This window comes from Camponotus vicinus, unplaced genomic scaffold (genome assembly GCF_025532165.1).
Source record: "Camponotus vicinus isolate PSW18456_S1 unplaced genomic scaffold, iyCamVici1.0 SCAF_10, whole genome shotgun sequence".
In the NCBI taxonomy this organism is placed as follows: domain Eukaryota; kingdom Metazoa; phylum Arthropoda; class Insecta; order Hymenoptera; family Formicidae; genus Camponotus; species Camponotus vicinus.
This window is the reverse complement of record NW_028141946.1, coordinates 4,046,372-4,059,452: the sequence shown is the minus strand read 5'-3', so window position 1 is coordinate 4,059,452 and position 13,081 is coordinate 4,046,372. Positions and strand designations below refer to the sequence as shown.

Here is a 13,081-nt window from a genome sequence, read left to right as displayed (position 1 = left end):
TTATTTACAGAAGCATCGCGGTTTATGGTTGCTTTGCAGCTGGTTTAGCATCCCTAATTATATTTGCCGCAATTTCATGGTTTAGCGGAAAAGTCGACACCAGTAATGGCGAAGAAACAAATCAAATCGCTCTTAGCCGAGGTATCAGAATAACGGTGTATTTAATAACGGCCTTATTGGCTATCGCGTCATCAGTCATTAGTCTGATCGAAGTTGATCGGACTGCTGGATACATCGTACCAGTGCGTATGTCTAAAATATATTATTTAATGTTAAAAAAAATTAAATTGTAGCATGTGCTACAATTCTAAAATATCTTTTTAAAGAATTTATCATTACATTTAAAGTTTAATAATTATATTATTTACCTACAATTATCTTTTTATATTTGTCTCGCAAAAAATTATTTCGTATTCCATTAATTTTATAAACTTTCAGACGCGATTCTGCTTATTGTTTGCCAATTCAAAGCTGCGCTACTCGTTATTCATTTTTTTATCAACATAAAATTCTATTAAAATACGCTTACATGCTTTTATATTATGCTCGATAAATATTTCCAGCTATACATGTATTCCTCGGCAATAGCGCTGGTGATTGGCTGGACCCACTTGAGGGTCGGTTTCTTGTTGAAGCTGAATGTAATGCTTTTATCCATTGCCATAATACTCGTAATCTTCTCTCAAGTACCAGTCATCCAGTTGTATTACGAGAATTCTGATAGCAAGTAAGTGATACGACTCTTGAGACTCAAGCAACGTATGTTATAAATTGCAAACTTGCTGAAAAGTACTCCGTTATCATGAACCGTGTTCCTACAGGATTTACGGCATTCATTATCTAATGCAAGTAGGATATCTGCTGGCGCTCATCAGTCTGATACTTCACGTTCTTGATCGGCAAGTGGAATTCTCATCCAGAACGGATATCTTGTGGAAGAGTAAGCTAAGAGTTGAGCAGGATGAGGTAGAGACTATGAGAGGCATTAATAAGATTCTTCTGGAAAACATACTGCCGGCTCACGTGGCTGATCATTTTTTAGCTACGAGGGCTACTCAAGTGAGCTTTAGACCTTTATCTTTCATTTTATTTCTAATTAATCTCATTTTTCGTTATCATTTATTGGATTAAAATCGAAAATTTAATTCAATTAATTTATATATTTATACACCATATAATGATCGGATATGCAATTATACATCATATAATTATCGGATATACAATTATGCACCATACAATTATCAGAATTTATTTTGTTATAAATATCAGATGCATGGTAAATTCGATTAAACATTATTATGATGTACACATATCACAATAAAATTCTAAATATATTTATACACATATCAGTAGAAAACATAAACACATTAATTATTTTTCGTTCTCTAAATATTTATTAATAATATTTCTCATATATACTCTTTTCATTATAAATTATATTTTTAATAAATTAATAATGATTAAAGACTGAATAATTTTGATACTATTAATTATTATTCAATTATTTATTTCTAGCAAAATTGTTTTTTTGAACTTATACTAGATATATTATCATCTGATTCTAATAATATAAGCATATAGCATATTAGAATAATTATTGCCTTAAAATAACAGGAGCTCTATCATGAGAGATATAGCAGTATTGCTGTAATGTTCGCATCAATTCCAAATTACAAGGAATTTTATGATGAAACCGACATAAATAAGCAAGGCCTTGAATGTCTGCGTTTACTCAATGAGATCATCTGCGATTTCGACAAACTCTTACTCAAGCCGAAATTCTCAGGGATCGAGAAAATCAAAACAATAGGTAGTACTTACATGCTAGCATCTGGTCTAAGTCCAGGAAAGGAGGACGGTGATAATAAGGTAAGGGTTTTAGATCAAAATTTCGGGATTTGTGGTTTTTTAAAAAATTTCTAATTTTCTGTTTATAAAAATGTAATAATCCATCCATAAGTTATTTATTGATTTTATTTGAATATATAAATCTAAAAAACCATTAACATAAAACATTTATATATGAATGTATAAAATAATTATACGCGGATAGAAAATAAAAAAAAATGTTTGTTATTTTTCTTATATTTTGAAGATTTAAAAAAAGATTTAAATATTATCCATGTTATATATTTCATGCAGGACTTACTAAAGCAACAAGATCATAATGTAATCGTACTCGTCGAGTTTGCCATTGCACTTATGACGATCCTGGATCAAATCAATAGAGATTCTTTCCAGAGATTCAAACTGAGGATGGGTGAATATATTGAAAATTATTATAGAAACAAAAAAAACAATTAATTTATTGATATTAAACTATTATTAATATTATTATTAGTAGTAATAAAAGTTTACTAAAAATATTTTTTTTCGTATCATCTTTTATAATAATAAGAAATATTTTTACTAAGACGAACGATTTATAAAGAATTACAGATATTAATTTATCAATCATATTTATCAATATAATTTATTAATGTTATAATTTCCTTCAGTTTTTTGCGAAATATTAATAACAGTAAAAACATCTTTTGTCGTAGGCTTAAATCACGGCCCGGTGATAGCGGGTGTTGTGGGTGCTCAGAAGCCGCAATACGATATATGGGGTAACACAGTAAATGTGGCTTCAAGGATGGACAGTTGCGGTGAGATGGGCAAGCTTCAAGTCACCGAGGACACTGCCAAGATCCTCATTGATGCTGGATACGAACTCATTTGCCGAGGACCGACGTACGTGAAGGGCAAGGGAACTCTCACTACGTACTTCGTAAAAACACCCTTCGATGATAAAGAAGAAAACTATTAAGATGAATCACAAAAATTGTTAGAATGGTTAAATCAAATTTAATTGCTTGCGAAAACGAGCAAAATTTTTTCCATGGCACTATGATCTCCAATCGAGATTGAACCAAAGTTGCAGAAAATAGAATTTCTGTTTATACGCTCGTTTGAGCGTATGCTATATAAAAAAGATATAAAAACCAAACGATTCCCGAATTTTAACGATCTGTCTGTTAATATGAAATGTGGATGTTAGGTTTATTCGCGTTTAACTCGTAAAATAAGATTTTATCTCTTTGCGTGAAAAAGAGAAAAAGGAAGAAAGAAGATACATTGTCAAAAAATCTACTATAATAAATTAATTGCAATATTCAAGAATATTGATATCATCTTTGCTGTTTAAAAAATGAATAATTGGTACAATACGGATACGAATGTATTCATAATTCCTATCCTCTCAATGTTTTTTCTTCCTGCACTTAATCGAACAAAGGAAATGGCGAAAGAATAATTATTATGTTCTGAAAATTTTTACGTTATTAAGAATGAGACATGATCTCATATATGTAGTTTGCAAGATAGTCCGCAGAATTATTGCAGATAAATTTCAAGCATCAATTCAATTTTTAACTTATGATCAACGATCATAAGTAACGTTACACTGTACCTGCAAGTAGAGATTATTTGTATATACATATATCCATATATATATATATATATATATATATATATCTATATATTTATGATTAATTCATTTTGGCAGCTGCGATATACGCAGATGATTTTGGACAAACATACAATTTCATCTCTTTATCGAGAGAAACAACGAGAACTCAATGAATCATTCTGATATATATATATATATATATTCGATGTACGAAATTAAATTATACGGCCGGCATTTGTTGGTTTTCTTCACAGCTCAAAAATATTGTGAATTATACGAATAAAGATACGATGATAAAATTTATTCTAATTATAATTATCATAAATTCTTATAGAATAAGATATATGAATCCTGCTTGATGCACATAGAATGTTAAATAAAAAAATTTCTATGATATAATTTATAAACTATCCGATTGTTTTTGTTTGACTACAAATTTGAATATATTGAATGGAAGGTTTAAATTAAAAAAAAATGTTTTTTTAATCATACCAAAATAATTATGATGATTTATTTTAACATGAGATAAAAACAATGAAGTTGCATAGAAATGTAAATCTTCGCCGTTCAAAATTTATGCGTAGCACGAGCCTTGATTTTGCAAGCACCATTCAGGTTGCAAGCTGTCCGCGTTGATTCCACGTTCGACGAGTCTCTCGCGTTGCCTCAACATCCTCTGCTCGGCGTGATGCCAGCTGGAATCCGGCTCACTCCACAATCTCTCGGCCATTGCGGCTGATCTCGGCCACAACCTCGAATCGATGGATGTGCCATCCGCCTGTTCAGTCCAAAGTGCAGTTTCTCCACCTGTACGTATTAGATATTAGATCGGTTATTTGTAATTACTTGCAATATTAATATTAAGAAGTAAATAAAAATTTTTGATGTAAATTCAGATTCGATAAATCTACATATTGACATAATATTTTTAAGAATATTTATCTCTTTTTTTATAAGTATAATATAATATTATATATTTTATACATAACATATATATGTATAGAAGACAATAATTATTTCAGTACCATCTTATTTAACATTTTATCTATAACATACAATTCATAGCATTGCTAATAAAGTTTGAAAAATGATTTTACCTAAAATAAGATGTTTCTTGTTTGCATATCCTTGTTTTTTAATTATCTGTAATGGAGAATTGTCATAAATCTTTTGCCAGCCCTTATATGGAGAGCACCAATTGACACCATCACCCACCCAAGCAGCAAATCTATAAGAAAAAAAATCAATGCTTAATTTAAAAAAATTAATTTATATTTATAGAATATATTCGATATACATAAACTATAATCATATATATTAATTATTTATGTGACGTGTATATAAATAATTATATGTATATTAATTACATATTTAATGTTCATTTTTTTCAGAGTGGCATTTCATCTCACATATTAAGTCTATCTAAGATTCTTTAAATCGTGCAATCGATCAAAAAGACTTCAATGCTTTTTAAGTCTTCAATTCTTTGCAAGAAATCTCACAAAAAATATGTACCATTATAATTCATTAATTCTCCTCACCCACAATCAAGATATAGAGCATCGTAATTTGAGAAAATAACTTTGAAGTCATTGCGCAGCAGTCTCCCAATAGTCGCATCGGAGCCAGTCGTCCAAATCTGGATGATATATTTTTTAGGATCGATATGCTCAAGATTCTCCTCGTTAGTGAGTCCGCTGGTCCACAGGATAGCCGGAATATCCTTACCGCCGTTGGCAATCTTCAGTTTCTCCAGAGCTCGCTCCTGGAAGTAGTTCCACAACAGGTAAAAGCTACTTTCGCTAAGATCCCATCCCTTATTTAGCATCCAGTTGGTGATGACACTCGTGGATCTCCAACAGTTGATATTCACTTCGTCGCCGCCCATGTGAAAGATGTCCGGCTGTTGGAAATCTTCTACCATGTCCTTGTAGATTCCCTCGAGGACTTCATACATCCTTTCGCTGGTAGGATTTAATTGACCGCATGGCGGTTCCACGCAATAGTTTTTCCAGGGCTCGGCTTTAAAACAAACTGTCGCGTTGTCCCCAACCTTGAATAAAGAGAAATAGTAAATTATACTTGATCAAAATATGTCCTTGTTTAATAGATTACAAAGTGCGCGCTATGCAAGCGTCATTTAATTCTTCTACTAATTTCTTCCACTAATAAATAAATAATTATAACAAATAAATAAATAATTTTTCTAATAATAAAATGTAATATAATACGAGAAAAAAGTATGAGTATATTTTTTACGAGAAAAAATATATATGAGTATGTAATAAAATTTATCTTGTATGTATGTTTATTTATTTCATACACACGTATTATATACGTTATATGTTATATTATTTATGTTATTATTGTTATATGCCATTTTATTTTATTTTACGATTTTATATTAAATGCAATTAATGTATGCATTACTCTATATTATTATTACATATATGATCAAAGTATTTTATACGATGTTTAATAAAATACCACGAGATTACAACATCTGCTTGAATAATATACACGACATCTCTTAATTAACGATTATTGGCGCAAATACAGATGTCAACTCTCAAGCAGACTGTTTAATCTGCGATGATAATTAGTCATTAAGATGTAAATGAATAAGAAGCTGATTCATACTTTTTTCGTAATAATGAAAAAGTTTCTCACGATAATTTTCATTCAAATAAAAGTAAATTATATTATGTATCTTTCAGAAGTCCCTTGATATGCAAGTTATTATTTACCCACTGCCAACCTTCGCCCACGTGCGCAGGTGCGTCAAACTCTGGTAAAACCCTGACACCGCGGACCAGAGCATAATCAACGATCTCTCTAATCGTTTCGGGAGTGTAGATCTTGGTTGGCTTATAGCTACCGTACTTTGCAAAATCGGGCCACGTTCTGCTGACATAGGGAAAACTGTGAGAGTCGGTGATGTGCCAGTGAAATGAATTCAATTTGGACATAGCCATGCCGTCGATCGTTCGCAGGATCGTCTCTTTATCGACGTAGTTTCGACTCGTGTCCAGAAGGATCCCGCGATAGGGATACTTTGGACTGTCCACGATGTACACTTCACTAGCTATTTGAATCTGATTTCGCAGGTCATCAAAAACGATCAGCTGACTAAGGGTCTCTATGGCATGTCGAGCTCCGAAGTATGCGGTTGCCGTGATGTAGACTTCTATCTAAAATTCATTTTAGCAAACTGTAATTATGGATATATGTTTATAAAAATTTGGATGTACAAATTTTTTAATTTTTCAATTTTTCTCGATGGCTTTAAGTCTCCAAAAAATAGAAACGGTAATAATTTGCAGAACGAAATACATCATCTTCCCATCGTGCAAAAAGTTTTAATGATTTTAATTCCAATGTCAGTGCGTCACCCATATATTATATTTATATTTTTATTTTGAACGTGCAACAAAAAACTCATTTCTGATGTATTTCACTAATAATAGTCACAAAAATAATATTGATAATAATGCTTGAAATAATAGAGAAGGATTTAATCTATCATAAAATCTTAGTAAATAATATTATAAATATTTCAATTTTTAACATCGTCGCATACGTTTACCTTTGCCATTTTTATCGTATCTCATTTATTTTAATTCTTTTATTCGTATAAGAAACACAGTTTTATTTTTGAGATCCAAATGCGACAACGCATAAATTACAATGGGACAATCAACAGAAACATCAGCCAGCAATTTAATGAGAATCCAAAATAAATTTATTCAACACGATGCGCGCTTCTTGCTACAGCTTACCTCTCCATTGATTATGGCAACGTGGAGAACGTAGCTCTCGTTGGTATTCAAGGTCAGCTTGGCATCGACGAGACTGATTCCTTCGTCGAAGCGAATCACCAGTTTTGTGCCACCGGCATTCGGAGTCACAGAACCGCCAAGTCTTTTCACGCCCTCCTTCAAACGATCCACGTTCCTCTGAAGAAGATTTCCTACTACCGTCTGTGTGGAAATCCCGGCTAGAACAATGTTCTCAGGGTTAACCGGTACCACGGTGTTGCCGATGGAGAGGTGTCCCGTCGGTTTCGGCCAAAGGGTACCAGCTTGACCGCAGGACAATTGGCATACGCTGAGAGCGACCGGGTTGATATCCAGTTCCGTGATCAATACCTTTTTACAGAGACCGCCATCGCATTTATAGTGCCAAGGAGACCTGCGATTTGAAGAAGAAATATTGATATTCTTTGCCGAATGTTTGCATATTGCGAGAAAATTCTCTTATTTTTTATTATAAAATTTTTTATTAAATTGATTGATTGTTCTTGTTATTTTTATATAAGTATTGATTTTATAATTTTCTCGCGATTTTAATTCATTAATACAGCGCTGTATATCAATGATAATTTAATTAATCATGATGTCTATAAGCTAAGAGATGGTAAATGTGCTACATAGGGGACCCAGCCCCAATGACCTTGATCTTGACATATGTTATCAAGGTCACTGTCCTGAGTAACATGCAAAAGATTTTAGCCGTCGCTTGTTGTTTATTAAAAAGTTATAAACAAAAGAAATTTTAGAAACTTCACATAATTTTCGGACACCATGTACAATAACAGACCTCTATATCTTATCAAGATTACCGTTCTGAGTAACATGCGAAATATTTGTATCCCATTAACAACAATAATGCTGAATAAATACATATTTATCAATAATATATGTTCATTAGCAAGTACATACATCGATTATAATAGAAATGTACAATAACTTAGCTGTTATATAAAAAAATAATTATTTTAAATACATTTAATACAATGTAAAAATATCACAAATGTACGTGTACACACACACACGCGCGCGCGGGGGGGTGTAAGGGGGACCTTCGGCCCGCCTCCCGCAACCACCCCGCCGGTAGGGAACGCATTGCGAAGAGTTCAATCACAATGAATATATGCTGTAAGTTGTAAAGTGAGGTCCACCTTGCCTACCGGCGGAATGGTTGCGGGAGGGGGGCCCCCCCTTACACCCCCCGCGTGTGTGTGTGTATGTACACATACATTTGTGATATTTTTTAATTGTATTAAATTGTATTAAATTCTATATAAATTTAAATTGTTTACCTTTTTTTTATTTACTTTTAATTTACCTTTTTTGCGTTTTTCTTTACGTTTATTCACATTTATAACTTTCAACGCGACAAGAAGTCTGTTATTGTACATGGTGTCCGAAAATTATGTGAAATTCGTAAAACTTCTTTTGTTTATAACTTTTTAATAAACAACGAGCGACGGCTAAAATCTTTTGCATCTTTGCAATCATTTACTTAGGACAGTGACCTTGATAACATGTGTGAAGACAAGGTCATTGGGGCTGGGTCCCCTATTCAGCACATTTACCATTTGTAATATCCAGATCTAGTATTGTTGTTTAAAAAATGTAGAGAAAGTTTATGTGTTAATTATACCTTTACGTAATTAGAATATAATTCTCTATTTATGTCAATAATCAAGTAATGCAAGATATCATTAGACGATTAATCATTCTTTCGATCAAATTTTCTATTCCATTATCTCTCTTTCTCTCTCGCAGTATCTGATATTAATTCTCATAAAATTCTAATAGAAGATTTTAAACCACACATGACATAGCATTAATATGATCATATGGCCAGCTCTCACATGATATTCGTAAAACGAAACTCAAGACTTTTATCCATGAAAGAATTGTAACGTATAACGTGTAATCATGTTACTACAATTTTAAAAATAATTTTTAAAAATTTTAAAAATAATTTAATTATTTTTAAGTCACCAAGAAAACTATCACATTCTTTTCAAAAGAATATTTATCTTATATAATAGAAATATTTTCTCTAAAAATAACATAAAATCATATTTGCTTATCAAATCGCTATATTTCATTTTTAAGATTCTAAGTTAAAAAAAAATAATTCTTCTTTAAAAACAAATAACTTACATTTTATTGCGTCTTATACTTTATTGCATCATATTTTTTTTAGATATACTATCATTGCCTGAGAATTTTTAAGTGAAAAATTACTCTTTAGATTATAAGTATATATTTTATCTATGATTTCTATCAAGCATCAAAAATAATTCCTATTGTCAAGAGAAAAGGCATGGCAAATTATATTTCACCGTTATGACGGTACTGTCGTGAAAGGATTTCTAAATGCAGATTATGATTGTGAATCCAAGCTCGAGAATGATAGAAAAAAAACTGTAAACATAATCATCTTTCAAACATTTCTCGGGAAGACCCCGGGGCGACCGATGCGGTCTATTTCTCAATAAATCCACCCACCTGTTGCTTTCACCGTACACACCACAAGTGAATTACTTTTCTATCTAAGACTAACATTCACGCGATGGGACCCAGTGTTCTTACTTGACCGCTTTAAAAGCATCTGTACAAATGTATGTAAAATCTCGATTTATCGAAATTATATCGATTTTAATCATCGGTATCAAGCATTATTCCAATGCCAAGCGCACGAGAATCTCCAGGTAGCAAGATGACGTCTCCAGACGTCTTAATGACGTACAATGACGTCATTAAAACGTTATTAAGATGTCATTTAACGTCACTCTGCTACCTGGGTCTCTGTATTTATATACAACAATAGCAACGCGACATGCATTCTCTTTTATGGACTTATGATATCAAAAAGATCGAAATGGATAAAATTAGAACGATGTCAATCTCTAGCTCAGTACTCACGTGTATTCCTCGGCCTGAATAACACTGCCAAGCACGAAGACGACGATCAGTAGAGCGAGCATGCTGCTTAAAATGATCGCCAGGGCTACTGTCCGTCGAAGGCTCGATTGTCGCTCACAGAATGATTTTATCCTTCGCTGGAAGATTATATTCATGCCGCACTTTGCGTGAGTAGGGGAAAAGCCGAGTGTGGGGCGAAACTAGATGTGTCTCTAATGTTCGAAAAAGTTTATTCACGCAAATAAGCGTTACGTTTCGTTGCGTCGTAATGAATACAATCGTTTAAACAAAATCGAAGAAAGTATAATAAACTGTGAAAAATAGGTAGATAGATAGATAGATAAAAAGATAGATAAGTTACGAAATTTTATTGACAGATATTACATCTTGTAAATATTGTACAACCTATCTATTGAGATTATCAGTTTTTATTTTTTATTTCAATTTATTTTACGTATACTTTCTCTCGTATAGATCAATTAAAATATTTCTTTAAAATATCAATTTCTTCCGGCATTAAAATTGCAATTATTCTCGCGACACTGTAAATAATAATAAATAAGCCATGTTCTATATTTTTATGCTGATAAAATGCTTTTTTAACTTACCAAATAACATTGTTTTTATTCGTAATATATACATAATATACGAATAATTGAAAGCAAATATTCACTCAGCCGCTTTTCGTTGATAAAATATTTGTACAAAACAAATATTATCGATACTTCATCCATTTCATATCATGCAGAGTTACACGATTTTGAATTATGCCAGAACAATTTATGATTGCAGTCGTACACATTTGATGTATTGCAATTCCATTACAATCATTATAAGATTAGTTATAAAATAAACACACATATCTTATTACCACTAACCGTACGTGTTGCGCACTTGATATGCGTGCAATCAAAAATAATTATCGTTATCATATCTTGTTATAAGATTATTGTTATAATATTGATAACGAAGATTCCCTCCCCCCCCCTTATTTTTTGAAAGTTAAAATTAAAATAATTTTAAATTTTGTTCTTTTATTTTAATTTATTAGATATATTCTCTCTTGCATCTTCATAGATCAATTAGTGATTTTTTTTGTAATTTGCACTTGATACATTGATTGTAAAATAATTTCACATATATAATTTTACATATTCTAACTATGCAATTGTCTTAATATAAATAACACAACGTAACACCACTCAATAATTTGTATGTCAGTCTAATTATATATGATTAATTGAATCAAGAGTGTAAAATATAAAAACTTTTAGTATTTGTGAGTTTATTGTTTATAAGTTTATTTAATCTTTAAAAAATACTGCATATACATTTACCGCAATATATATTTACACTTATAATATATACAAGAAAAAGATATTAAATATATTTAGATGATACATTTTTTAAACAAATATAAAAAAGTTATAAGACGACAAATTACAGATTGTGGCAGCATGTATAAAGAACCATTTGGTTGTCAAGATCTGGCCCATAAAATTAGATTGTCTTATTCATCTCCACGAATTGCTCTGTACTTGGCTAATTCATTCGGGAAAACTCGATTCAATTCCACTAACATATTTGCCTTGAATTTCCGATAGGCATCAATCTTTCCTTTTACTTGTTCATTCTTTGTCAGAGCCTTCTCTATACAATCTTTGGTGTACAATTGAGGATTTCTTCCTTGATCAATGTAACTGAAATAAGCAGTTTTATATAAGAGTAAAAAATTTAGCACATATATATATATTTTAATACTGATATTGTCCAACTTACTCAAATACTTCCAATGGCACATGGACATCTTGCACCTGAGATTTTAGCTTATCAATCTCTTGTAAGCCATTAACTAAACCTTGTCTACAAAAAAATTTTTTTGAGGATGGGATATATACTTAATTAATATCATATTTAATTAAAATAATTATAATTAAAGAGACTGACATCACACTATTGATGCAAACTACTGCGAGGTTAGCATATGAAAACACTGTCTTCGCACGCAGATATACAAAGATGTGCACGTTAAACAAATACTTACATCTTCTGATTCAGTACATTTTGTCCTTGAGGTTGAAAATCGCTCACAATAATACGTATTTGCCGCACATTCTCGATAAAGAGCTCCAATTGAGCTTCCAAGTTCTCTAAGGCGGACGCCATTTTCGTTCATTCATTACAATCCTTACCGTTTCTATTAATGACCAGAAAGAAGAATGAGAGACGCCATGGCACGCTTTTAAATATCAATGAAAGCGATACGCTCTCTGTGGACACAAAACGTAGACATGAACTACGTAGCCAATATCCACGTTTTCAGTGGGTAACATATAATTTCGGGTTGTGTTCCATGCTACGTGCACGAAGTGTCGATAACATAAATGTCGTAACGCAAAACGTTTGTATATATTAAATAAACTTCTAATATAAATAAGTTTTGTGTGGTCTCTCTCTATCTATTAAGCATAATTAGTTATTAAAATATATTACCCTATATTATTATATTAATCACACATCATCCATCATTACCACCGCTATTACTACGTAATTTAGTATAGTTTTTATCACAACGATTCATCATTGAAAATAAATTATAACACAAAAAATATTCTACTTTATTTCTAAATATTAAATACTATAAATATTAAAATTAAAATAAAAAATTGGCTCAAATAATAATTATTAAAAATTAATTAGACAATTGACAACTAAGAGTCAGTAAATGGCGCGGTAATTGGAGCACAAGAAAAAACCTTCCTCTTTCTTTTAATTATTAATATATTTCATATTTAATTATATTTCAAATTGCTCGTCACAATACATGCAATAAACACGAACGTTTCGGTCATCATTTAATCTACCTTCAACGTAACATTAATATTACACGTTAAAAAATATTAGACAA

General features: G+C 31.4%; 3 protein-coding genes across 5 annotated transcripts in view; 1 reads left to right on the top strand and 2 right to left on the bottom strand.

Annotated features, from left to right (window-relative positions):
* Positions 1–3,760, top strand: part of Adcy2 (adenylate cyclase type 2 Ac76E) — a 41,015-nt gene extending 37,255 nt beyond the window's left edge. For both annotated transcript variants that reach the window (XM_083079283.1, XM_083079282.1), the window contains exons 14-19: positions 11–242; positions 564–727; positions 822–1,059; positions 1,615–1,869; positions 2,143–2,260; positions 2,544–3,760. In XM_083079283.1, coding sequence (XP_082935409.1) covers positions 11–242; positions 564–727; positions 822–1,059; positions 1,615–1,869; positions 2,143–2,260; positions 2,544–2,809 — 1,273 coding nt within the window. In that variant the 3' untranslated portion in view covers positions 2,810–3,760. The remainder of the gene's footprint in view (positions 1–10; positions 243–563; positions 728–821; positions 1,060–1,614; positions 1,870–2,142; positions 2,261–2,543) is intronic.
* Hexo1 (beta-hexosaminidase 1) lies at positions 3,734–11,002 on the bottom strand. Of its 2 annotated transcripts, XM_083079285.1 has the most exons (7): positions 10,782–11,002; positions 10,174–10,310; positions 7,231–7,642; positions 6,199–6,642; positions 4,993–5,504; positions 4,549–4,679; positions 3,734–4,258 (listed from the first exon to the last, which is right to left on the bottom strand). In XM_083079285.1, the coding sequence occupies exons 2-7, from the start codon at positions 10,233–10,235 to the stop codon at positions 4,026–4,028; spliced, it is 1,794 nt and encodes a 597-aa protein (XP_082935411.1). In that variant the 5' UTR covers positions 10,236–10,310; positions 10,782–11,002; the 3' UTR covers positions 3,734–4,025. The 2 variants fall into 2 exon arrangements, with proteins under 2 accessions (XP_082935411.1, XP_082935410.1); XM_083079284.1 differs by lacking the exon at positions 10,782–11,002 and having other exon boundaries at positions 10,174–10,387.
* A 439-nt stretch (positions 11,003–11,441) lies between these two features.
* Positions 11,442–12,383, bottom strand: Med10 (mediator complex subunit 10). The gene is made up of 3 exons (XM_083079286.1): positions 12,218–12,383; positions 11,953–12,036; positions 11,442–11,873 (listed from the first exon to the last, which is right to left on the bottom strand). Exons 1-3 carry the CDS (start codon positions 12,337–12,339, stop codon positions 11,684–11,686), a joined length of 396 nt encoding a protein of 131 aa, XP_082935412.1. The 5' UTR covers positions 12,340–12,383; the 3' UTR covers positions 11,442–11,683.
* Between the last annotated feature and the right edge of the window lie 698 nt (positions 12,384–13,081).

Bases quoted from the DNA above. Each gene is read 5' to 3' on its own strand.
- Hexo1 (XM_083079284.1), bottom strand. From the start codon at position 10,328: ATGAATATAATCTTCCAGCGAAGGATAAAATCATTCTGTGAGCGACAA. The intron at 7,643-10,173 runs GTGAGTACTGAG...TTCAAATCGCAG, and splicing joins ATTCAGGCCGAGGAATACAC to GTCTCCTTGGCACTATAAAT. The intron at 5,505-6,198 runs GTAAATAATAAC...TCTTTATTCAAG, and splicing joins TGGGCGAAGGTTGGCAGTGG to GTTGGGGACAACGCGACAGT.
- Med10 (XM_083079286.1), bottom strand. From the start codon at position 12,339: ATGGCGTCCGCCTTAGAGAACTTGGAAGCTCAATTGGAGCTCTTTATC. The intron at 12,037-12,217 runs GTAAGTATTTGT...ATTTTTTTGTAG, and splicing joins AATGTACTGAATCAGAAGAT to ACAAGGTTTAGTTAATGGCT. The intron at 11,874-11,952 runs GTAAGTTGGACA...TGCTTATTTCAG, and splicing joins GTGCCATTGGAAGTATTTGA to TTACATTGATCAAGGAAGAA.